The sequence below is a fragment of the Salvia splendens genome, chromosome 10 (genome assembly GCF_004379255.2).
Source record: "Salvia splendens isolate huo1 chromosome 10, SspV2, whole genome shotgun sequence".
Lineage (NCBI taxonomy): Eukaryota > Viridiplantae > Streptophyta > Magnoliopsida > Lamiales > Lamiaceae > Salvia > Salvia splendens.
The window spans coordinates 5,303,962-5,327,060 of record NC_056041.1 but is presented as its reverse complement, the minus strand read 5'-3'; the positions used below and the strand labels follow the sequence as shown (position 1 = coordinate 5,327,060).

The 23,099-nt window shown below is 38.1% G+C and overlaps 2 protein-coding genes, 2 long non-coding RNA genes and 1 pseudogene across 6 annotated transcripts; 4 read left to right on the top strand and 1 right to left on the bottom strand.

The window, feature by feature from the left end:
• Positions 1–207: 207 nt before the first annotated feature.
• LOC121752508 (ubiquitin carboxyl-terminal hydrolase 24-like) lies at positions 208–6,670 on the bottom strand. 2 transcript variants are annotated; one of them, XM_042147619.1, is made up of 7 exons: positions 6,422–6,670; positions 4,808–5,392; positions 4,531–4,718; positions 3,499–3,758; positions 2,764–2,909; positions 2,126–2,299; positions 208–854 (listed from the first exon to the last, which is right to left on the bottom strand). In XM_042147619.1, the coding sequence occupies exons 1-7, from the start codon at positions 6,434–6,436 to the stop codon at positions 666–668; spliced, it is 1,557 nt and encodes a 518-aa protein (XP_042003553.1). In that variant the 5' UTR covers positions 6,437–6,670; the 3' UTR covers positions 208–665. The 2 variants fall into 2 exon arrangements, with proteins under 2 accessions (XP_042003553.1, XP_042003554.1); XM_042147620.1 differs by lacking the exon at positions 6,422–6,670 and adding an exon at positions 6,206–6,372.
• Positions 6,671–8,182: 1,512 nt separating this feature from the next.
• LOC121751574 lies at positions 8,183–9,233 on the top strand (annotated as a pseudogene).
• Positions 9,234–9,276: 43 nt separating this feature from the next.
• Positions 9,277–11,855, top strand: LOC121751573 (putative F-box protein At1g49610). 2 transcript variants are annotated; one of them, XM_042146335.1, is made up of 4 exons: positions 9,277–9,352; positions 9,493–9,555; positions 9,857–10,812; positions 11,113–11,855. In XM_042146335.1, exons 3-4 carry the CDS (start codon positions 9,883–9,885, stop codon positions 11,557–11,559), a joined length of 1,377 nt encoding a protein of 458 aa, XP_042002269.1. In that variant the 5' UTR covers positions 9,277–9,352; positions 9,493–9,555; positions 9,857–9,882; the 3' UTR covers positions 11,560–11,855. The 2 variants fall into 2 exon arrangements, with proteins under 2 accessions (XP_042002269.1, XP_042002268.1); XM_042146334.1 differs by having other exon boundaries at positions 9,295–9,589.
• A 2,420-nt stretch (positions 11,856–14,275) lies between these two features.
• LOC121750601 lies at positions 14,276–15,745 on the top strand. Its single transcript, XR_006039898.1, has 2 exons — positions 14,276–14,604; positions 14,959–15,745. It is a non-coding gene; the product is annotated as an uncharacterized LOC121750601 (long non-coding RNA).
• A 1,672-nt stretch (positions 15,746–17,417) lies between these two features.
• On the top strand, positions 17,418–20,544 carry LOC121751499. Its single transcript, XR_006040101.1, has 2 exons — positions 17,418–17,772; positions 20,175–20,544. It is a non-coding gene; the product is annotated as an uncharacterized LOC121751499 (long non-coding RNA).
• The last annotated feature ends 2,555 nt before the right edge of the window (positions 20,545–23,099 follow it).

Genomic DNA, 23,099 nt, shown 5'->3' with positions numbered 1-23,099 from the left:
TATAATTTATCTGTTGCAACTATATACTACTAGAAAAAGATAGTTTTTCGAAGTTTTTATCTTTAGATTAACCGCTATAATATTTACTTGCATATTTTTATTTCGTCAGTTTTCAGTATACATTATCTATAATCGAATACTCCACTTGATAACGTATAGTTTGGAATTTCAATTCATATCAAGCTTTCGCTATCCTTAGATAATCTATTGTTTGGAATTTCAATTCATTCATCAAGATTCTCTCACCCAAAATGAGGGCATTGAAAGAAATATCTTCTCTCGAATATTACACATGACCTTCAAAGCCAACTACTGTGAAAACTGAAAACCCTGCAATAACTACTGCATAAAATCGTACACATCTTTGAATCTGTTGCAAATAAGTAGGAAAATTAGCTAAAAAAATAGTGCAGTTGGATAGTTATCTTCTCAATAAGTAGTTTCCGTTCACCCCAATTTCAGCACAATCGACCCTGGCTCGCCTACTCACAATCAGCATAATCCAAACTGCCGAAAGCTGGTTCGAGTCGAATCACATGCTTCTTAATCATTGAAATAATTCCAGACTATTTTGTTTCTCCGTTCACTAGCTATTGTCATCAATATCTCCAGATTCTATACTCGTGCAACCTAATAGGGTACATGTACAATTGGGTACATAGTAGCTACAATTGTTTGTAGAAGAGAACATACGCCTGGTCGTGCAGCACCTTGCTTTTAGGAATGGGTGTGACGGAGGCATCATCATAGCGCAGCCATGTACCATTGGGGTGAAGTGCGTCTGCAGTGTAGTGTCCCTTTGAAGGATCCCTGCCATGATGAGTGATCGAAGCTACCAGTTCATATCTTTTAGCCTACATTGACCAGTTTGGAAGATTTTCAATCAACAGTGAATATTAGCATCATATACGATGCTCAATGCGACAAGTCATGAACAAGGTCTAACAGACTTTCAGGATAAGTCATCAAAGCAACAAAGGATCAATAGATCAGAGATGGTTAATGTAAATAAACACCCCTGCAGTATTAATTCAAAGGCTTTACACGACTTCTTCTACACTGAAACTGAAACATCCAGTTGCCTAGTACCAATATTATATGTACTGATGAAAGAGACAAAGAACTAAAATTTTCACCTTAAATTTCACTTTGCAGTAACTGTCAAGTGTCATAGCAAAAGCTCAAACTGTTTTAAACACATTTTCAAACTAAATCATCCCATAGGAAAATGCACATTATTATCCTATAAGACTTAATTTGATGTTCCACAATTGGAACTACGGATTGAGAAAGTTCATCAGTGCACATTCACATGTCTTTCTTTGTGATTGGGCCCATTTTACTTTTTTTTACTGAATCTCAACTCATCAGCAGTTCATGCTAACAGAGAAAATAAATGGCAGGTATTAGCAAATATGGAATCTTACAAACATTCCTCCAAATTCTTATGCAGAAATTTTTGTAACTGGTTTAAAGCATAAACTATAATAAATTAATAACATGGGATTAAGTCAAAGTTGAAACTGAATCCTTCTATGGAAGGAAGGGAAACAAATAATAGAAAGGCTATGATAGGGTCAATCATATAATGCTAAAAAGTCTAATGGAGAAGTGTCAAGTGTGTATATATATAAATAGGAATGAGTTCAGTTAGAATAAACACAAGCACAAAAGCAAAAAATCCATGAATAGACAATGAACAAATATATGTTACATTTATTTGTTCATTCATTCAAGTGTTTGTAGTTAGTACATGTTTTCTCATTTCTCATGTAAAACCACACTCTCATTTGATCTTGTCTCTTTCTATATATAGGGATGATAATGCTTTTTATGTAAAAACCACACTCTCATTTAATTCTTTCATGACAATTTTTGTTCATACCAAGATCAATGATCCATATTAGTTCCCAGTTCCTACCCTAGGAAAAGTTCTCACCATTCATTTAAATGAAACATTATATAAAAAGCATTATCACAAAATAAGCACTATCGTATATAAAGAAGCATGATTCCTAGATTACTAGAGGGAGAAAGTTTCTACATGATTCTACCCCTATACATTTGTATATATACTACATACTGTGAGTTATGAGAAAATATCAAAAAGAGAGGCAAGCATCACCTCAGTTGAAGATGCAAGCAATTCTTGGCCAACAAGCAGCTCCAAAGGAAAACGCACTGTTTTGTGCAATTTGGTGCTTCCTTGGCTTCCGTAGCTAAAGCGCATCAAATGTAATACCATAATTTCGGAAAGCTCCAAAATCTTAACTGATTTGCTGGCAGTAACCACCTCAGCCTGAATATCACAGTCAAAATGAGAGAACTTATAGTACAGCCGTTGAGGTGTAATCTGCATGCAAGAAACTACTCCTTGCAGGAACTTCTAATTGTACTTTCGGTCTGGCATTTGGATGCATATGTTTTTACATTCCTACCCAGCCTCTGAGACCAAGTCAAACTGGAAACAATGATCTTAGTAGGAAATTTCATCATAAACATGATTTCTTAAATGAGAAATTGAATAAACTAATCCTGACACCACAGGAGATAGCAGAGAAGTTGCAACCCAGCCATTCATTTTTAAACAACGTATTGCTAGATTTGAGGTTGTTCTATTGTGTATGATAAAAAAAAATTATGCAGAGGAAGTTTAAAGCGCCAAAGGATATGAGATAGAATGGAAAGAAGGGGAAAGAAAAAAGCAGGGATGCCCATATCAAACTATTTGAATGCCAATATTAATAATAACATAAGGTATACCTTTCCAGCTGCTGATATTCTATACCCTTCAAGTGTTTCTGGTTCAGAAAACAGTTTAAGTGCATCATCTACTGTACAGATAGACTCGGGACAAATATTAAGGTGGAGCAGGATAAATGGCTGTATGGTAGCAGATGCCTTGTTCCCTGCTAAATACAAGATACTCAATGAGTTTATATACAAATGATAGCAGTCAGTATGAATGTAAACATGAGATGAGGACAGGGTGGATGAAAGTCAAGTGTTTTATGTTGATGAGAACAGAAGAATCAATCTTTTAATATTGTACTATTGCACATGATAACACAGTAAAAACTCTTTTAAAAGTTAAAATGCATGCAGTACTTTCCCTTTAATGAACTTCTACAAACAAAGCCCACTACTTTTTGTCCTTTCAAGGGCATGGTTGTCATTTAGATGATTTCATCCACCACCAACTATGAAGCATGACTTCTGGAGGTTCAAACCGATTTAATATTTATCTTACCTGGCATGATGATTCTTATGGGTGTTACTTCTTCAAGAATTAGACCAGTCAAGCAACATTTACTGTACAGCTGATTATCCAGCCAATTATTTGCTCAAAGTAGCAAGTATAGCTGATTAGTGAATAGTGATTACTAAAATTCATGGAAAGGCATTATAGTTAAGAATGAAAACTAACTGGGAAGGATTAACGATGACAAATGAAATATATATATATATATATATTGGGAACTCAAAAACTGGACCCACCTTCTGCCTTCACCACACTTTTTAATTGACCGCCGAAAATGGAACTCAATTTCGAGGGTAGAAAACTCTGGGTTCTTGTTATTGTAGTTTTATTCCTTGAACCAACAGTCTCCCAGCTGTCATCCTCACTTTCATCATCAGTCGAAGAGACTAAAGATGCAGTTTTTCCATTTCCATTCGGAACTTGCCCATCAAGTTTAAGCAATTCGTCGTGCATCTGATGCATGACAAAACTTAGGAATTCCTGCGCATCTTCTTGTCTGAAAGTCAAGCAGAACCCAAAGATTATAAGAAACTCTTAATAATATCTCAGCGCAAGATGGACTCACAAATAGATACATGCTATAGTAAAAAAATATGCTTGAGAAAACAGTTTATTCTTTTACCTACCATTGATGTTTTAGGTAAGATATAATTCAATGCAGCATGCCAGTATATATACATAATACAAACATGAAGTCATGAATGATCCAAATTTACAGTTTAATAGAATTAGTATAATCTTAAATAATTCAAATTCAAACTATAAGTTTTAGAGTCATCATAGTTCATACCATTGGTCCTAACATCAATTTCCTAAGTAGAAAGCTGCAGTAATATGGTACTATCACATGTGAATCTCAACTGGGTTACACTACTTACTTGCCTTTGATATTGATTGTGAGCATTTTTATGGAATAGACATACAAAATAAAAACTAATTTCTCTACTTCGCACGGGCCCATGGTTATAATAATTATGTGCACAAGCAAACATTTAGAGGCTCTGCCAACTACCACTGGAACTAATGACTGCAACTAAAAATGTCAACAAAATGGGACCCAGATGCTTCCTAAACGAGGGCACTTATAGTACTTAGTTTATCCCCATGACAAACAGATCTACAATCCAGTGCAGGAAAGATAAAACTTCCTTAAAAGCGCCCCTAGTTCATCATAATAGGAGTCAAAATAATAACTGCAATATGAGAGACTACAAAAATATGGCAAACAGAGTAAGACGGAAAAGAATAAAGAAGCACAATGCACAAACCTAGGCCTGCCCGATAAGTTATCAGGAATATCAGGAGTGAAACTCTTCAATATGGAGTCAAACATGATAGGCCGAAATGGTATTCCAGTTTGAAGAGCATTATTCTCAATCCTCTTTTCAACTGAGTCAGTGAGCATGTCGAAGTCAGAAATGAAATCAACAAATGCACGCAATGTTGGATAACCAATCTACAATGTTCAAAAGAAATGGAACTCTTGTGAGCTGGATTACAAGACAAATTAGTTTAATATGCAATAAAAGCTGATTCAGCAGGTACCTCTGGTATATCACGATGTCTAAGCTCATGCAGCAGCTCCAGAAACGGAGTGCATGACAGTAGAGCCTGCAGAGTGGCATTGAGAAAGCAAAGGTTCCCCAAGTTGACTAAACCTCGAGGAAAAAAAGTCTTACGGACAGGATTTGGCCAATTTGAAACCTTGTAGGTGCTCCGTGTGGAGCTTACATGCTTAATGCCATTTCCAGAATCATGTAAAACAGCATTTTCTGAGGAACCTCGTGATGCATGTCCATTGCTACCAGGCAGCTCTGTGGTTGAATTTATAGAAAAATTGTGTGCACTATCAGAATCTACTGATGCGTGCCCATTCTCTTCCACCACAGCAGCTTCTGACACTGGTATACTTCCACTGTCACTAGGCAGCGTTTTTTTTGGTGCATTATCAGGTACTGAACGGTCGGATCCATTAGGTGATTGAAGCTCAGTCAATTTTGTACTGAAAATTCCCACGGATCTTAAAGTTTCCAAATCCAAAGAACCAAATATTATCTGTGTATCATTCTTTTGAGGCTGGCACTGCATGGATCTGATCTCATCTTCAGTAAATGATCCAAAAACCAACACCTGAAATACAATAAATATATTATTTTATGAGTCCTAAAGATAATCCATAAATGTATTAATAATATCCTCCATTGAAGTATTGAACAATGCTGCTTCTGAATTACAGGGAAGGTATTGAGAAAGTCTGTTTTAAAACACATGGTATTCATATTCAAGTACCAGTTGTGTAAACTAGTGTGTCACTTGCTTGTAACAGTGTTTCTCAGAACAAGCTTCACATACTTTAATATCAAACACACTTAACGTATCAGTAATCACTCAACAGCTAGTATACTGTCCAAAAAAACGATGAAGCAAACACCTTCAGCAGTATATTGCATAAAAGGCTTACCATTCATATGTTTAAAAAAAGTTTCATTTTTAGTGCCTTCGGCTCTCTCTTTTAAAACCAATGCCAAAAGCAAATGGGTCATTGGTTCATTTGCAACGTTCAAACTGGTTTACTATGTGATAAACTGAAACCTATTACAATTGAAATAACCTTAATAACTAATAATGAAATGCAAAAGCCATGCTTCAACTACATATGACGAGGAACCACCAGTTTTACCCAAATCCAATGGCTAAATTACAGATCTTCTAAGCATAATATTTTGTTTCTTAAACTATCGGCCTATATACACATTTCCACATCTCAGCTCAACGTACCAAACTCACTCTGTTTAATAGAAAAATCCACATTTTCTCACTCATTCGAAAACTAAAGAGAATCAGCCGGCGGCGCAAAGCAACCAAACAAGAACATCAAACACGAAAATCGATTTCAGTAGCCACCATCAGATTCCGAGCATAAACAAATATGTTAGTACTTACATTAACCTAAAAAGAGTTTGCAATATTATAATTCTTCGAAGTATGCACATTCCAGCAAATGTCCGAGGTAAACGTAAAACCCTAGCTCACAGTGATTGCCGAGGCAGCTCAAAATCCCCAAAACAAGTTAATCACAGTGATTAACGGTGTCAATCGACAGCACGATTTATTGAGATTTACAGAAAAAATGAAAATCATGATTGAAAAGTGAGGGACCTGATTACGAGTCATGTTGAGAAGGGGCGCATCGAGCACCTCATGGAAGAGTCCGAGGGCCGGCGGATGAGAAAATGGCGTCTGCTCGAACCGATGTCGGAAGACAGAGCAAGCGAGCCCACAGCTTGAGACATTAAGAGAACGCCGAGCGCAAAAAGCCCAGTCAGGAAAAAAGGTGAAGTGTGTGAGAGAGAAAATGTGTGAGTGGAATTTAAGAAACAGGAAAACAATTATTGCCTCGCCACCAATGCCTATTTTTTCCAATTTACAAATATTTATTTATAGATGAATGAATAGAAATTCAATCTTTAATCACTTTATTATTAGACCATTGTAATTTAGAATTTGTATATGTTCTACTATGTGCAGTGAGTATTTGGATGCATCATAAGATATGATGTAAAGTTTAATTTTTTATTTTCTTGATTTTTTCTTTTCATATTTTATTTTGCTGTTTACATAAATTTTTTATATAGATATGAATTATCTTAAGATGCTATTGTCTTGATGCATATATTACAGTACTACTTTCGTTTCATTGTACATCCCATTATAGATGACTAACAGTAATTCCTTTATAGAAAAAATTAATATTTTTAATATTCCTTAAATTATTTATTTATTATTCTACTTATTTTATTATCACACCGCTTAATTTATAAAATATTTATTCTTTAATTTTTGTGCAACTGTATGACATCACTTAACGCACTAAATATTTTTCTATTTTCATGACTGAAAAAAATCTGCAATACTTCATTTCGTCCGGCTCTAAGTGAAACATTTTTTATTTGTTACAAGATTTTATAAAGATTTTATATAGTAGTATTGTTTTGTAAATTAAGTAGAGGGGTAGTAAAGTTAAAGAAAGAAAAAATTAAAGATAATAACGTTTCTATTTTAAAAATTGTAGGAGTATAATTTCGAATGAGACATAGTAAAAAGGAAACCGTAGGGAATATGTGGAGTATCTGTGAAACACTACGAATTAACCAGGTGAGCTTTGATTTGTGGGCTTCTACGAATTTGGGCTCAATAATAAAACTATAAAAGCCCAATAATAGAGTATAGATTTACGATTTATGAAATAAAAAATGAAGAAAGACAATAATAGAGCTTCATTGGTGCCTTGTGAGGCCAATATTTGATAGGCCGACTTGAGATGTCTAAGGTTTTCAGTTCCGGCGGTTAACTGCGGAATCGGAATCGTGACTTTTTCTTGAATCGGAACCGCCATATTTTGAACCACGGGTCGGTTCCGATTCCAAATTTTATGAACCGAAACCGTGCCGGAACCGCGGGTTCAGGACGGTTCCAAACCGGAACCGTGAAAAACCGTCGGAAAACCGTGAAATCTAGCCAGAACCGCGAAAAACCACCGGAAACCGGTGGTTCGAAACCGTGAAAAACCGTAAAAAACAGCCGGAAAACCGGCGGTTCGGAACCGGAACCACCGGTTTTCGAACCGAAACCGGAACCGTGAAATAGCCTCACGGTTCGGTTCCGAACCGGAACCGCCGGTTTACGAACCGTGGGCATGTCTCTGGCCGACCTCAAATAGCCTTCACCCAATCCCCAGAGCTCCCCTCTCCACAGCGGCGCGTGATGTCCACTCTCTTCCACCGCCCACTACTGGCTGGTCGACCACCCCACCATCAGCCAATACGAATGGATACCCAACCAATCCCCCGGCTCCACCCCTCTCTTCCTCTTCGCCACCGTCGCCACCTCACCCTCACCCTCACCCTCACCCTCCTCCTCTCCCTCCACCCCCCCTCCTCCGCCTCATCACCGCCTTCCACAGCCTCCTCTCCCTCCTCATGGCCGTCGCCTGCACCCTCTCCTCCCTCCACCAGTCCCCCACCCCGACCTGGCCCATCTGCTTCCCAGCCAACCACACCCCGCCACGCGGCCCCACCTTCTGGGCCCACGTCTTCTACTTCTCCAAAATCGCCGAGCTCTTCGACACGCTCCTCCACGTGTACCACCACGCGGCAGTCGTGGTGGTGTGCCGCGCGTGGCTGTCGGAGCGGCAGTCGCTGTTCCCGTGGAGCTCGTGACCAACGCGGCGGTGCACGTGCTCATGTACGGCTACTACCTGCTCTGCGCGATTGGGATAAGGCCGCGGTGGAAGCGCGTGGTCACGGACCTGCAGATCCTGCAGTTCGTCTTCAGCTTCGCGGTGTCGGGTTGGATGCTCCGGATCCACTTCGGGGCCGGCCCGGGTTGCGAGGGGATCCGGGGTGTAGTGCCTAAATGCGGTTGTTAATGCCTCGCTTTTGGCGTTGTTTGCTGACTTTCATGTCAAGAATTATGCCAACAGAAAGAGATTAGCTGAGGATGAGGATAAGAAAATAGAGAAATTAGGGAGAATGAGAATAGAGAAATTGAGAAGAAAATCTTTGTTAATATGGTGAGTAAAAATGATGGAGAAGTGAGGTATTTATAGGAGTAAAATTTGAAGAAAAAAAAAAAGTTCAGATTTTAAATTTCTGCCGGTTTACCGTCTGAACCGGATGTTTAGTTCACGGTTTCTGCCGAAAACTGTCAGTTTTTGACGTAAACTGTCGGTTTTCTGCACACTAGCCTGAAAAAAGTCTGAAAACGTACGCCCTAGCCGAAATCCTACCGTTGGAACAGCTGAACCGCTGGTTACGGTTGACGATTTTTTTTGACCTGAACCGGCCAGCTTTAACCGCCTAACCGCCGTCGCCGGTTCCGGTTTGTGAACCGACGGTCCGGTTCGATTTGTGCATGCCTACCGGTAGGGGGTGAGTGGGAGAGGAGTAGCAGAGAGGGAGGTTGGGGTGGGGGTCCGCGGGGGAGGGAGGGAGGGAGGGGAGTAGACCTAGAGAGAGAGAGAGAGAGGGGGAAATAGACTATCGACATCTGAGGTTCTCTCTAATTCTCTATAAATAATCGACATCTGAGGTTCTCTCTAAATCAAATTTTATTTCTATCACTTTTTTTATTTACCGGATGTGGGTTAAAATTTTTGCTTTTTCTTAATATTTCTATTTTTGAAAGATGACATTCATATTCTTCCTTCAATGTTTTACCGTGAACCACAGTAACTAACGTACAACGAAAAGGAGTTTTGGGGCTGCAGCGAAGTGAGAAGGAAGCTTTGTGAGGTAATCTTCGAGGATTTGATAGCGTATCGTTTAGGTAAATTCTGAGTTGATTATGTTTCAGTGGTCATGTGACATTGCTTCGAGTGTGTTTAGGTAATTTCTGTTCTGAATTGATATTAAGTTTTGATTCGAGGATTTGACAGTATGTGGTGAGTCGAATACGGTTAGGTAAATTATGTTTTGTCGATTGTGATAGCATGGGTTATTGATTTGAATGTATATCAGTAAATTTCGAGTTTGATTATGTTTTGGTGGTTTATTGGCATCGAGATTTGATAGAATGTGTTACATTAAATCTCAGGGTTTTGATATTTTGCCGATTAAGAGATGGAAAACCCAAAGAGATGTAATCATGCGGACCTACTACGAGAGTTGCCTGATGTGTTAATATTTGACATATTTTGGAGGTTGCCAATGACGGATGTTGTTAGGACATCTGTTCTATCCAAACGCTGGAGGAACTTCTGGACCACTGCCCCCTTTCTCAATTTCGATAATCGTGCTATGTTGTTTGGTGATGAGAGTAAGCTTCGGAATTTTGTTAACCAGGCTTTGATATGCTGGAATGGGAGTAGGGTTTTGAAATTCCGGTTTCATTCGCGTCATGCGCTTGCGAGTTCAATGTTTAATAATGTTGATTTGTGGGTGAAGTTTGCCCAGAGAAATGGAGTTGAAGAATTACATTTACATGTGTGGTGCAATTATACAACAGCTAAGGCTGGTTTTAATAGTAGCGAAGTTTACCGTGTGCGACCATGCCTCTACTCATGCTCATCCCTAAAAGTGTTAACACTCCAATCTTGTAACTTGGAGTTTTGTGGAAATGTGCAGTGGAATCAACTCAAGTGTTTAAAGATTATTAGTATATGGGCCACTGCAGATGTGATTAACCAAATATTGTCTGGTACTCCTCAGTTGAAAGTCTTTTACTTGACTTATGTTGACAAAGGTGGAAACTTGAGTATCCAATCTACTAGTTTGAAAGAGCTGTATATTCAAAAGAACATTTTAACCCGTGAAGATATACTTGTGGTTTCCGAGCTGAGAATCTGTACCCCAAATCTTGAAACATTAGAAATTAGAGGATTTCCATATAAGAAGTATTCACTGGCGGATGTCTCATCTTTGACACGTGTAGTTCTTGGTTTGCCGACTTTTTGCCATGTTATGCTGACCAGGTTTTCGAACCCATTGAGTCAAATTCTTCCAAGCATTCAACAAGCGGAAAATGTGACATTATCAGACTGTTGCACCAAGGTTAGTCTCTTTGCGTTTCCTTTTATGACTTAAACATTTATATTAGATGAGCAGTGAGGAATAATTTGTGTGTGGATATCAGAACAATTAGTACATGATAGAGCACACTTGTCTGGTGGCGGCAGTGTTATTTTTTTGGCTTCTTTATGTTTGACCAAGTAGGTTTTGCTCTATAAGTCATTAGCATATAACTAATTGCAGCAATGCAGCTAGGTTTTGAGTGAATTCCTACAGCATCCCTTTGAACTTTGAAGTGCCTCTATTTTGTTGTGAATATAATCAAATGTATTGTTATATCAGGTGGTTGATGCTATGAAAATGAAATGTACGCGCTCAGCTTTTCCGAATGTCAAATCCCTAGAACTTAGATGTAGTTTGGATGACTACGAACAAGTAGTAGGGATTCTTGAGATCTTCCCTCAGTTGGAGAGATTAGTCATTAAAAACATGAAAAAAGGCACTCTCAAAGATGACACCGAGCCGCTCAAGTTTGAGGCAATTCTCCCTCATGAGTCCTTTCTTCTTCGGTTGAGGACAATTGAGGTTACTTGGTCTGAGGGCTACGGCATATTCCCACTGATTGAGATTCTGTTAAAATACGCAAGCAAGCTAGAAAAGTTTGTTTTCCAAATAAATGAAATCAAGTCACCTGCACCATCAGATTCTTTGTTATTGGTGTCACAGAAACTGCTCAGGATGCGAAGATCTTCGTCTAACTGCACGATTGATCTCACCATTCTGTCATGAGAACCGACTGGTGTCCCTTTCTTGTGTTCGGCTTGCTGGCATGTATCAACTTTGGTCTCATTTTGGGATTGCATATGCTTTATTCAACCCAATAGAGCAATGTCTCACTTTAGGTGTAAGGTGATGTTCTTTTAATATGCTAACTTCCTTGCATCATGAAATTGACTATTGATGACACCTAGAATGTTATTTTATCTTCCTTTAATTCCCTATGTCAATTTTATCCCAAACTTATAATGAAATTAGTGATGTTTTTGACATGTATAAAATGCTCAAGCCAAAAATATTGCGAGCAACACACATTATGAAGTTGTGTGTCAACTTTATTCTTTTGAAAGTTATCTTACATTATCTCCAAGATAGAGAACAAGTCACAAGCAATAACAAAAAGCACATGATAAAACATCCACTAGTTAAACAAACATAAAAAACCAAAAAAACGCAAAGCACACGAAACTAAGCGAAATCAAATGTATGATACTTCCTTAATTCCCGAGTAAGAGTCTTATTTTTTTATGGTACAAGTTTTAAGAAATATTAAAAAATGGATAGAAAAAAGTTTGTGGTATGTATAAGTCCCACTTATATATACCGGCTTTATCCACAAAATATAGACAAATTTGTAAATGACACAGGTTTTATGCGCAATTGGTAAAGTAATAGAGGAGAAAATGTGGATAAAATAAGATGAGAGTAAAAATTTCCATTTATATTTTTTATGGATATCAGAAAATTGAAAAGAGACTATTTTTCATGAATGGAAAAAGTAAATGATAAGTAGAACTTATACTATTGAATATTATACTCCCTCCGTTTTCTACAGTTTGATTTATTATTTCAAATTTAAAAAGTAAAAAGTAAATCAACCACATTAGTTAAAATGAAAAATTATAAACATTAATATTTAATTGTACCTTTCAATAAAATGAAAAATGGAAAAAAAATGAAAACAAATAGTCCCAAAAAAAAATCATTGACAATTTTTGGGATCGCGTTTAACGTGCATACGAACTAAATGTAGATGACTACTGAATACTTCGTTTTGAAATATTTGTTTTATGGAGTATCAAAATTAAATTGAGAGTCTATGAAATTAAAAATAATTTTAAATTTAAATATTTTTGTGGTAATGTAGTTGGAATTAAAGGCTTATTTTTTAAAAAAATTCAAGCCATCAAAATCATTATTATAATTAGCCAACCTTTTTACCTTCAATAAAAATATGGAGTATATTTTATTATAAACCATGAGAGCTATTCAAGAGGGGAGGTAATTAAAAAAATAAAAAATATAATTACTATATGAAAAACTTAGTAATGGAAAGAGTATCTGAAAAGATATAATACTACTTTTTTTATTTTTATTTTAGAAAATACTATATCTTTATCTTTTCTCAATACAAGGTAAATCCGTAAATATGGTAAATAAAAAATAATCTTGAAATTTATTAGTATTTTAAAAAGGTAAATAAAAATAAATCTTCGAGGATTTGAATCATTTGATAGTGTACGGCAATTTACCTTTTCTTAAATCCGTAAATACCGAAAAAGATTTTTTTTGGTGCAGCAAAGAGAGGGAAGGACGCTTAGTGAAATAATTCGAGGATTTGATAGTGCAAGTAAATTCTAAGTTGAATATTTATGTGACATTGCTTGGTAACTTTTCTGTTGAATTAACTTTTAGAAGCTTTGATTTTTTCGATTGCTAAATGATATATTCGAGTAGGATTTGACAGTATGTGGTATTGATTCGAATAGGTTTACGTATATTTTGAGTTTGATTATGAGTTTTGGAGGTTTTGATTTTGTCGATTGTGATAGTATGTGACATTGCTTGGAGTGTGTCGAGTTAAATTTTGTGCTGAATTAACTTTTACAAGTTTTGATTTTTTTCGATTGCTAATGAAATATTCGAGGATTTGCTGACAGTATGTGGTATTAATTCGAATATGTTTACATAAATTTTGAGTTTGATTATGTTTTGATTTTATCGATTATGACAACACGTGTTATTGATTTGAATGTATATATGATTTTTTTCGAGTTTGATATGTTTTTGGAATCGAGGATTTGATAGTATGTGTTATTGCTTCTTCAGCTTGATTAAACCATTATTTGGCGATGGAAAAGCTAAAGAGATGTAATCATGAGGACCTTCTAAGAGATTTGCCCGATTGTTTAATATTTGACATATTTTGGAGGTTGCCAATGACAGATGTGGTTAGGACATCTCTTCTATCCAAACGCTGGAGGAACTTTTGGACCACTGCCCCCTTTCTAAATTTCGACAATAGTGCTATGTTGTTTGGCGATGATAGTAAGCTTCGGAATTTTGTTAATCGGGCTTTATTATGCTGGAATGGGAGTAGGGTTTTGAAATTCCGGTTTAATTTGCGTCATGAGCTTGCGAGTTCAATGTTTAATGATGTTGATATGTGGGTGAATTTTGCCCAGAGAAATGGAGTGGAAAAATTATATTTACATGTATTGTGGAATCCTACACCAGTTAGGCGTGGTTTAGATGGTAAGGAAGTTTACCGTGTGCCACTGTGCCTCTACTCATGCTCATCCCTAAAAGAGTTATCTCTCCATTCTTGTAACTTGGAGATTTATGGGAATGTGCAGTGGAATAAACTCGAGAGTTTGAAGATTAGTGGTATAAGGGCCATTGCGGATGTGATTAACCAATATTGTCTGGCACTCCTCAGTTGAAAGTCTTTAACTTGAAATATAAGGACAGAGGTGGAATCTTGAGTATCCAATCTACTAGTTTGAAGGAGCTTCTATTTACAAGTTTATATGGGATAGTGAAGATTCATCTGTGGCTTCGGAGCTGAGAATCTGTACCCCAAATCTTGAAACATTAGAAATTAATGGACTTCCATACAAGTATTTGCTGACCGATGTCTCATCATTGACACGTGCAGTTCTTGGTTCGATGCATTTAGACCATATGTCGAAGGTCGGGTTGCCAAACGCATTGAGTCAGATTCTTCCAAGCATTCAACATGTGGAAAACATTGAATTATAATACTGTTGCACCAAGGTTTGGTTTCTTTGGCGTTATCTTTTATGACTTGTACAATTATTGTAGATGATCAGTGAGGAATAATTTGTATGTAGAGATCATAACAATTGCATAATAGAGATTTTAACAAAAATCAAAAGCACACTTGTTGGCCAGTGTTTTTGTCATTGCTTCTTTATGTTTGGCCAAGTAGGTTTTGCTCTATAAGTCATTAGCATATAACCAATTGCAGCTAGGTAAAATGCTAGTATTGAAATATCCACAAATGATAAGGAATTAGTGACATTCTTTTATTTGAGGGAATTCCTACAACATTAGTGCTCGCCTCTATCTTGTTATGAATATAATCAAACTTATTTGTGGTTATATCAGGAGCTTGGAGCTTTGAAAATGAAATGTGCGAACTCAGCTTTTCAGAATGTCAAATCCTTAGAACTTACATGTTGTTTGTATGACTGCAAACAAGTAGTAGGTATTCTAGAGATCTTCCCTCAGTTGGAGAGATTGGTCATTGATGAGATTGAAGAAGCCTGGCTCCTTGATGACACCGAGTCACTCAAGTTTGAGGAAAATATCCCCGAGTCCTTTCTTCTTCGGTTGAGGACAACAGAGGTTTCTTATTGGTATGAGGGCTATGGCATATTTCCATTGACTGAGATTATGTTAAAATACGCAAGCAAGCTAGAAAAGTTTGTTTTCTATTTAAATGAAACCGAGTCACCTGCAGCATCAGATTCTTTGTTTTTGGTGTCACAGAAGCTGCTGGGGATGTGGAGATCTTCGACTAATTGCACATTTAATCTCACCAAGTTATACTGAACGCCTCAGCCAACTAACTGATAGTCTTGTTCGACGTGTAATTACTAGCTGTTGTCGTACATTTTCTTTCAAATATCAATGGCAACAGTATGCTTCTCTGGGGAGGGAAGCTAGGTTTCCTTTTCTTTCGTTCGACTTGCTGTGCTGTGTCAATTATAGTTTCATTTTGCGGATTGTATTTTCGTACTATATGCTTATTCAGTGCTGTAGAGCAATCTTACATTGTTTGAGTATGCTGATGCCGTTTTCATATGTAGCACACTTGCTAACTTCCTTGTGTAACAAACGACAACTAATGATTAAACTTAGATTGTCATTTATCTAGCTTTAATGTCTGTTACCAAAGTTCTTATGTTCATAAATTTTATACCAAATTCATACCGAACAGAGTATTGAAAGTGCTAAAGTTCTTCACATTTATTTTCTTTCAACGTAAAAGTGCATGAAATCAAGAGAAAAAAATTTGATCATTTGATTAGCAGCTATTATTGATTGAATACTTACTATATACACTATCATTCCAATGTCACGCCCACATTTTCTAAGGATAGAAAACACGGTTGATCGCGACTAGGGGAGGATTAAAGAAGCGGGGAAGAAAGGGGAAAAACAACACAACTCGACCATAGCTCGAAACAACTGGGAATAGCTCGAATAAAATCAGAGTATCTCAACAATCAACAACTCCAAATGAAAATATCTCAACGATACACGAACTCAAAAGAAGAACAACTACTTAGCGGAAGCATTTGAGAGAATGAATATGCCACGTGTGAAGACATGACACATTCTAAACACTTAAATTTCTTCAACAGTCTTGCTCAACACCCACCGCACCCGTCACGCTCAACCTGCACATTTTTAAAAAAGAAATGCAGGGCTGAGTACTTGATGCACTCAGTGGACTGATGCCGAAAACATTTTATAAAAAGTATTTATCATGCCACCATTGAGTGACCTCAGGTTTAACTTTGAAAATGCCCGAGACACTAAAATCATTTCCAATGTAAAATTCGACTGATCAGTCATTTTCCCATAGATGTCTACCATATCTGATCCATTGATGACAAAGAATGTGGCCACATTCCAAGTCACTAGACCGGCCGACCCAAAAGACGGCTCACGATCTCCATAGGTGTACACTAGCCTGAATAGGGACTCACTCCCTAGACAGACCCGAATTCGATTATCCATTGATGGCAAAAGCCACATCAGATAGGTTCCATAGAATAAAACAAAACACGGCATGACAAATATTCATATCATTTTCACATAAAAATATACTTTGGGCATTGCCCTTATTTAAAAAGAAAGCCCACCTCGTTCGCTTAAGTCCTTAATTCGAAATTATTTCCCTTCCCTTGATATCACGTCTCGCTTGCAGGGAATCACCTTTAGCATTTAAATAGCACATAAATCAACACAATGAATCAAGTAAATAAATAAGATGCATGCACCCTAATTAAAAATTGTCTATCTCGTTTCTCGGTTTTCGATTATTCGGTGGCCGCCCAAAGTTCCTCCGTTGGCTCCTCGTATTTCCACCACGATGTCGGAATAAATTCCCAAAAATTGTACAAGCGCATAACTAAATTATCACAACTATTTCCCTTCGCAATTATATTTATTTCGTACTTTGAATTATTCTGAGACTTAAATAAATAATTCCCCACAATTAAATTATCGGCCCAAGGATTTAATTAATTTGATCCAAGTTAATTATTATCTAAGCCCTCCTTATTTCTCCCATTTATTTAGTAGGGCCTAAAAGGATTAGTCCAAAGATTGAATTAAAAGCTCATGTCTTAATTATTTTCTCCACCTTATACCTTCAATTACAAACTAAAGCCCAAAGATTTAAATGGATCTCATAGATTTAATACATCCTCCCATTTAATTTATGAGGCCCAAATCTAAAACAAAAGCCCAATTTTATTAAATCAAGGCCCAAAGCAAAATGGCCCAAAATAAAAAAAAGAAACATCTCCCCCCATCAACCCGTCGGCCACTCTCTTCTCTCTCCCTCTCCCTCTCCACTGCCTATCTACCTCTCTCCCCTAACTCTCTCTATTTCTCTCTCCCGTCGAAGAAAACAGAGCTCTCAACCTCCAAAATTTTCCGTCGTTCCTCCAACTCATCTCACGTCGCCGGCCGGAAGAGCTGCTGCTGTCGCGCCGCTGCTCCGTCGCACGCCGTCACTGCCGGCGTCCAATTCAGCCGCGCCCGCTGCTGCCGTCGGTCAATTCAGCCGCGCCCGCTGCTGCCGTCGGCCAATTCAGCCATCGTCCATCACCGAACCAACCCCGAACAACTCCGAACAGCCCCGAAACGACCCGAATCAACTGAGGAGCTTGGTTTTTATTCAAGGTATGTTTCTTCCGTTCTTAGTTTGATTTTGATTCTTAAAAGATTCGATTGGTTTTGATTGTGTGATTTGATCGGATAATGATGTGTATGGAGCAGAATGTGATAATTCATGTTTAGAATTGGGTAGGAGATTACCTCTGTGAATTGAGGAATCAACACAGCAAGGATCTGAAAAGTTTGGTTCTTGAAGCTGGAGAATTTGATTACTGCCAAAAGCAACACTTTGATGTTAGACTCTGGAGCAGGAGAAAGTTTAGATGTGAATCGATAGGACTTAGCTTACCTTGAGTAGAAATTTTGCAGACTTCCTCTGTTTGCTGCAGGGAGAGGAACGAAAATAAGCAGCAATATTATAGAGGAGTAGGAATTTAGAGGAGGAAGATTTGGTTGAGAAGTTGGAGAGATTTGTGGAGTGGGGAGAGAGATTCCTGGGAGAGAGGAGCGGTTTCAACGTGGGGGAGAGGAGGATTCGAATTTTCTTTTTCTTTTCTTTTTTTTTTCCTTATTTTGAATAAATTTGAATTTATTTGTGATTTAATTGCAGATCACGGATGAAGGAAATCTTATCACGGAGGAAGAAGATCTCTACTGAATCTTTATTTAAAATTTCGGCTTCTTAAAAAAAAAAAAATTCCATAGGCTCTCAAAATAAAAATAATTCCATAAACTCTCCAAAATAAAACGGAACGATAGTTGGCTAAAAAAAATTCGACAGTAATCCAAAAGCAACTTAAAGGAATAGGGAAAAGTCGGGCGTTACAATCTACCATCTTAACAAAAATTTCGTCCCGAAATTTGCAAAAATATAACTAAACGTTTCCTAGTACTCTCCATCTTATCTTCAAATTCTCAAGCGTATTCCTCGCAACCACAATGTTACTATTGGTTTGGGGGTGGAGCTGGGTCTCCTCTTGGGTCGGCTTGAATTGCTTGAAGTTGTGGGCGTGGTCCTTGGTCGTTTTGCCTTACACCTACTCCAACATTCTTACTTGGGCAATCTCTAGAGAAATGACCATTTCCACCACAGTTGTAGCATCCATCAAACTTGAGTCTACACTCTCCACGGTGGTTCCTAAAGCATATAGTGCATGGAGGAATCCTAGGTCGGAAATTACCCCTCTGATTGGGAGCAGTCTGGATATGTTGTTGCCTCTTATTTTCATATGGACCCTGATCCCCATCCCATTTCCTCTTGTCTCGAGAGTTATGTTGTTGCTGTGGTGTTGGTGGTGTAGGATTCGCTACCGTCTCATCCTTAGGCAGTGCCTCTTCCACATCTAAAGCGCAACTCAAAATCTCGGAGTATGTAACTCCTCTACGGCTGGCCACGGCTACCCTTATTTCGTGTCTAAGACCAGAACGAAATTTTTCGGCCATTTTCTCATCTGTGTCTACCAACTCAGGTGCATATCGGGTCATTTCACAAAGAGCACGGTCGTACTCCGTCACCGTCATGCTTCCTTGTTTTAGGGTGTGGAACTCAACTATCTTTGCCCGTCTGTAGCTCATGGGAATGTACTTGTTGTACACCTCCTCCTTGAATTCATTCCATGTCAGGGCCTCACGGCGTGCGGGGTTCATTGTTCTTCGCTTAGTATCCCACCAAAAATCTGCAGGCCCAGTTAATTGAAAAGTCACACAAGCGAGACGTTCCCTATCTGTGCACTCCATAAACTCGAATATACGCTCGAGGGCGCGTATCCAGGCCTCTGCCTTTGGTGGCTCTCCAAGTCCATCAAACTGTGGGGGGTTTTGCTTCAAAAATGTCTTGATGTATCCTTTTTCTTGAGGTGGAGGTGGAGGTGGTGGTGGTGGCGGGGGTTGATTTCCAACACTCTCCTCGGACCGTTCCTCCCCATTGCGCCCTACTCGTGGACCACGTCCACGTCCATCTCCACGTCCACGTCCACGTCTCGGTGGCATTCTGTTTCATAGGCACACGAGTTAGTACGGTTGTTCATATTCCAACTTCACCACTTTCATATCTTTTCATACATCATAATACTGACTTCACCACTTGCAAACCGATAGAAGGAAGTATTTTGGTATGTTTAGGTAAATTTTGAGTTGATTTGTTTCAGAGCTTTTTATTTGATACTATGCGCCACTGCTTGGAGAAATTTTTAGCTGAATTAACTTTTAAGAGGTTTACGAAATGAAATATTCGAGGATTTGACGTTATTAGTAATTGCTGTGAATATGTTTAGGTAAATTTTGAGTTTGATTTTATGGTTTGGAGGTTTTGATTTTGTCGATTGTGATATTATTTGTTGTTGCTTTGAATATATTCATGTAAACGTTGAGTTTGATTAAGTTTTGGTGGTTTTGTGGCATGAAATATTCATGGATTTGATAGAATATGTTATTGCTTCGAGCTAATTTTCAACTCGATTATGTCTCAGGGTTTTGATATTTTGAATATTAAGAGATGGAAAACCTAAAGCATTTACATCGCGACATACCACGAGAGTTGCCGGATGTGTTAATATTTGACATATTTTGGAGGTTACCAATGACGGATGTGGTTAGGACATCTCTTCTATCCAAACGCTGGAGGAGCTTTTGGACCACTGCTCCCTTTCTTAATTTCGATAATCGTGCTATGTTGTTTGATGATATTAAGCTTCGTAATTTTGTTAATCAGGCTCTATTATGCTGGAATGGGAATAGGATTTTGAAATTCAGGTTTCATTCGCATAATCACTTATGTTTAATGATGTTGATTTGTGGGTGAGTTTTGGCCAAAGAAATGGAGTTGAAGAATTACATTTACATATGTTGTGCGATTCTACAATATCTAGGAGTAATTTAGATGGTAAGGAAGTTTACCGTGTGGCACCGTGTTTCTACTCATGTTCATCCCTAAAAGAGATGTCACTCGAATCTTGTAACTTGGAGATTTATGGGAGTGTGCAGTGGAATAAACTCAAGAGTTTGAAGCTTGATGGATTAAGTGCCAATGCAGATGTGATTCACCAAATATTGGGTGCTACTCCTCAGTTGGAAGTCTTTTGTTTGAATTATTTTCACAAAGGTGGAAATTTGATTATCCAATCTACTAGTTTGAAAGAGCTGTCTATAATCAAATACCTTTATGACACTGAAGATTTAACCTTGGTTTCGGAGCTGAGAATCTGTACCCCGAATCTTGAAACATTAGAAATTCTAGGAATCCCATATAAGAAGTATTTGCTGACGGATGTCTCATCTTTGAAACGAGCAGTTCTTGGTTCGGTGCCTTTTGATTTAGGCCATTATTTGCAGGTTGGGTTGTCAAACATTGAGTCAAATTCTTCCAAGCATTCGACATGCTGAGCAAATACCTCGTCATAGTCTATTCCAGCTCTTTGACTATATCCTTTTGCGACGAGTCTGGCTTTATATCTTTCAACTTCATCATTGGAGTTATTCTTGATTTTATATACTCACTTAACTCCAATGGCCTTGTGTCCCTTTAGCAGTGTCACCCGCTCCCACGTATCATTCTTTTCTATGACTTTGATCTCTTCATCCATCGCGACTCGCCAATTTTCACTTGTTGTAGCTTCTTCAAAGCTAACTAGTTCACAATCAGCAAATAAGCAAAACAAGGTAAGATCTTCTAACCTTTGGGTGTCTTCATACACTCCATCCAAACTTCGTGTGTGTTGTGTGGCTCTTTCATTCAAAAAAAATGGTGGCGAGCCTGTGACAGTTGATGTAGGAGATGCATGTGGAGTTGTTTTTTTTTGTTGCTCCTCTCCCGTCTGCTCGCCTGTTCTTTGATCTCCAAACGGAGGTATGAATGAGAAGTTATTGTCCGAGCCGAAATCCCGTACTCCTTCTTCATCGAACTCCACGTCCCGGCTAATCACAGTTTTCTGCGAATTTGGATCATATAACTTATAGCCTTTAGTGTTAGAGTCGTACCCGATGAAGATGAATGGCTTGCTTTTGTCATCGAGTTTACTCCTCGTCTGATCTGGTATATATGCATAGGCTTTGCTCCTGAATACTCTCAAGTGGGCGATCCCTGTTTTTCTTCCACTCCAAGCTTCTTGAGGAGTCATTTCCCAAACACTTTTGTTTGGAGACCTGTTAGACAGGTACACAACGCACGCCACTGCTTCTGCCCAAAGCTCTTTAAGCAAATTCTTCGTCTTCAATATGCTTCGAGCCATCTCAACGATGATCTTGTTCTTTCTTTCAGCCACTCCATTCTGCTGGGGGAATCTCGGAACTGTTAGTAGCCGCCGAATTCCGCTTTCTTTGCAAAATTCTAGAAACTCTCTGGTTGCGAATTCTCCACCTCGGTCGGTCCTCATTGCTTTGATTTCTAGACCAGTTTCTTTCTCGACGGCAGCCTTAAACTTCTTGAAGGCGTCAAATGCTTCTGATTTTTGCTTCAAGAAGTATACCCACGTTTTTTCTCGAAAAATCGTCAATGAAAAGTAGGAAATATTATTTTTACCGAGTGCGCTTGGCTTGATTGGTCCGCGTAGGTCTGCATGGATTAACTCCAATGGTATTCTAGATATCTTCCCTCAGTAGGAGAGATTAGTCATTATAGACAAGAAAGTATACTGCCAGCAAGAAAACTGTGAGTCACTCAAGTTTGAGGCAAATCTCCCGGAGTCCTTTTCTTCTTCGGTTGAGGACCATCGAGGTTACTTGGTCTGAGGGCTACGGCATATTCCCATTGATTGAGTAAGTAAGCTAGAAAAGCTTGTTTTCCAAATAAATGAAATCAAGTCACCAGCACCATCAAAATCAGAAACTGCTTGGGATGCGAAGATCTTCGTCCAACTGCACGATTGATCTCACCAAGATACACTTGTGTTGGTGTCCCTTTCTTGTGTTGGATTTGCTGTCATGTGTCAACTTTGGTCTCATTTTGGGGATTGCATATGCTTTATTCATCTCAGTAGAGCAATGTACACTTTAGGTGTAAGGTAATTTCATTTTGATATGGAGTATCACATTTGTTTACTTTATTGCATTATGAAAGTAACTATTGGTGATACCTAGATTGTTATTTTATCTTCCTTTACTTCCCTATGTCAATTTTATCCCAAATTAGAATGATCTTCATACATGTTACAAAACGGCCAGAGCCATAAGTAGCACTACTCAATTCTCGTGTGAAAAATAAATAATAGTATCAATTGGTTCATGGAATATTTCTAACTATTAATTATGATACATGTGAAGTAGATCAATTAGAGCGGTGACAAATATAACTGAAGAAAAAGATGCAACAAATGATGATAGAACTTGATTCACACTTTTCTTAGTGGCAATCCTAAAGAAATCAACTGAAGCAAGTACAAATGTGAGCACACAATACA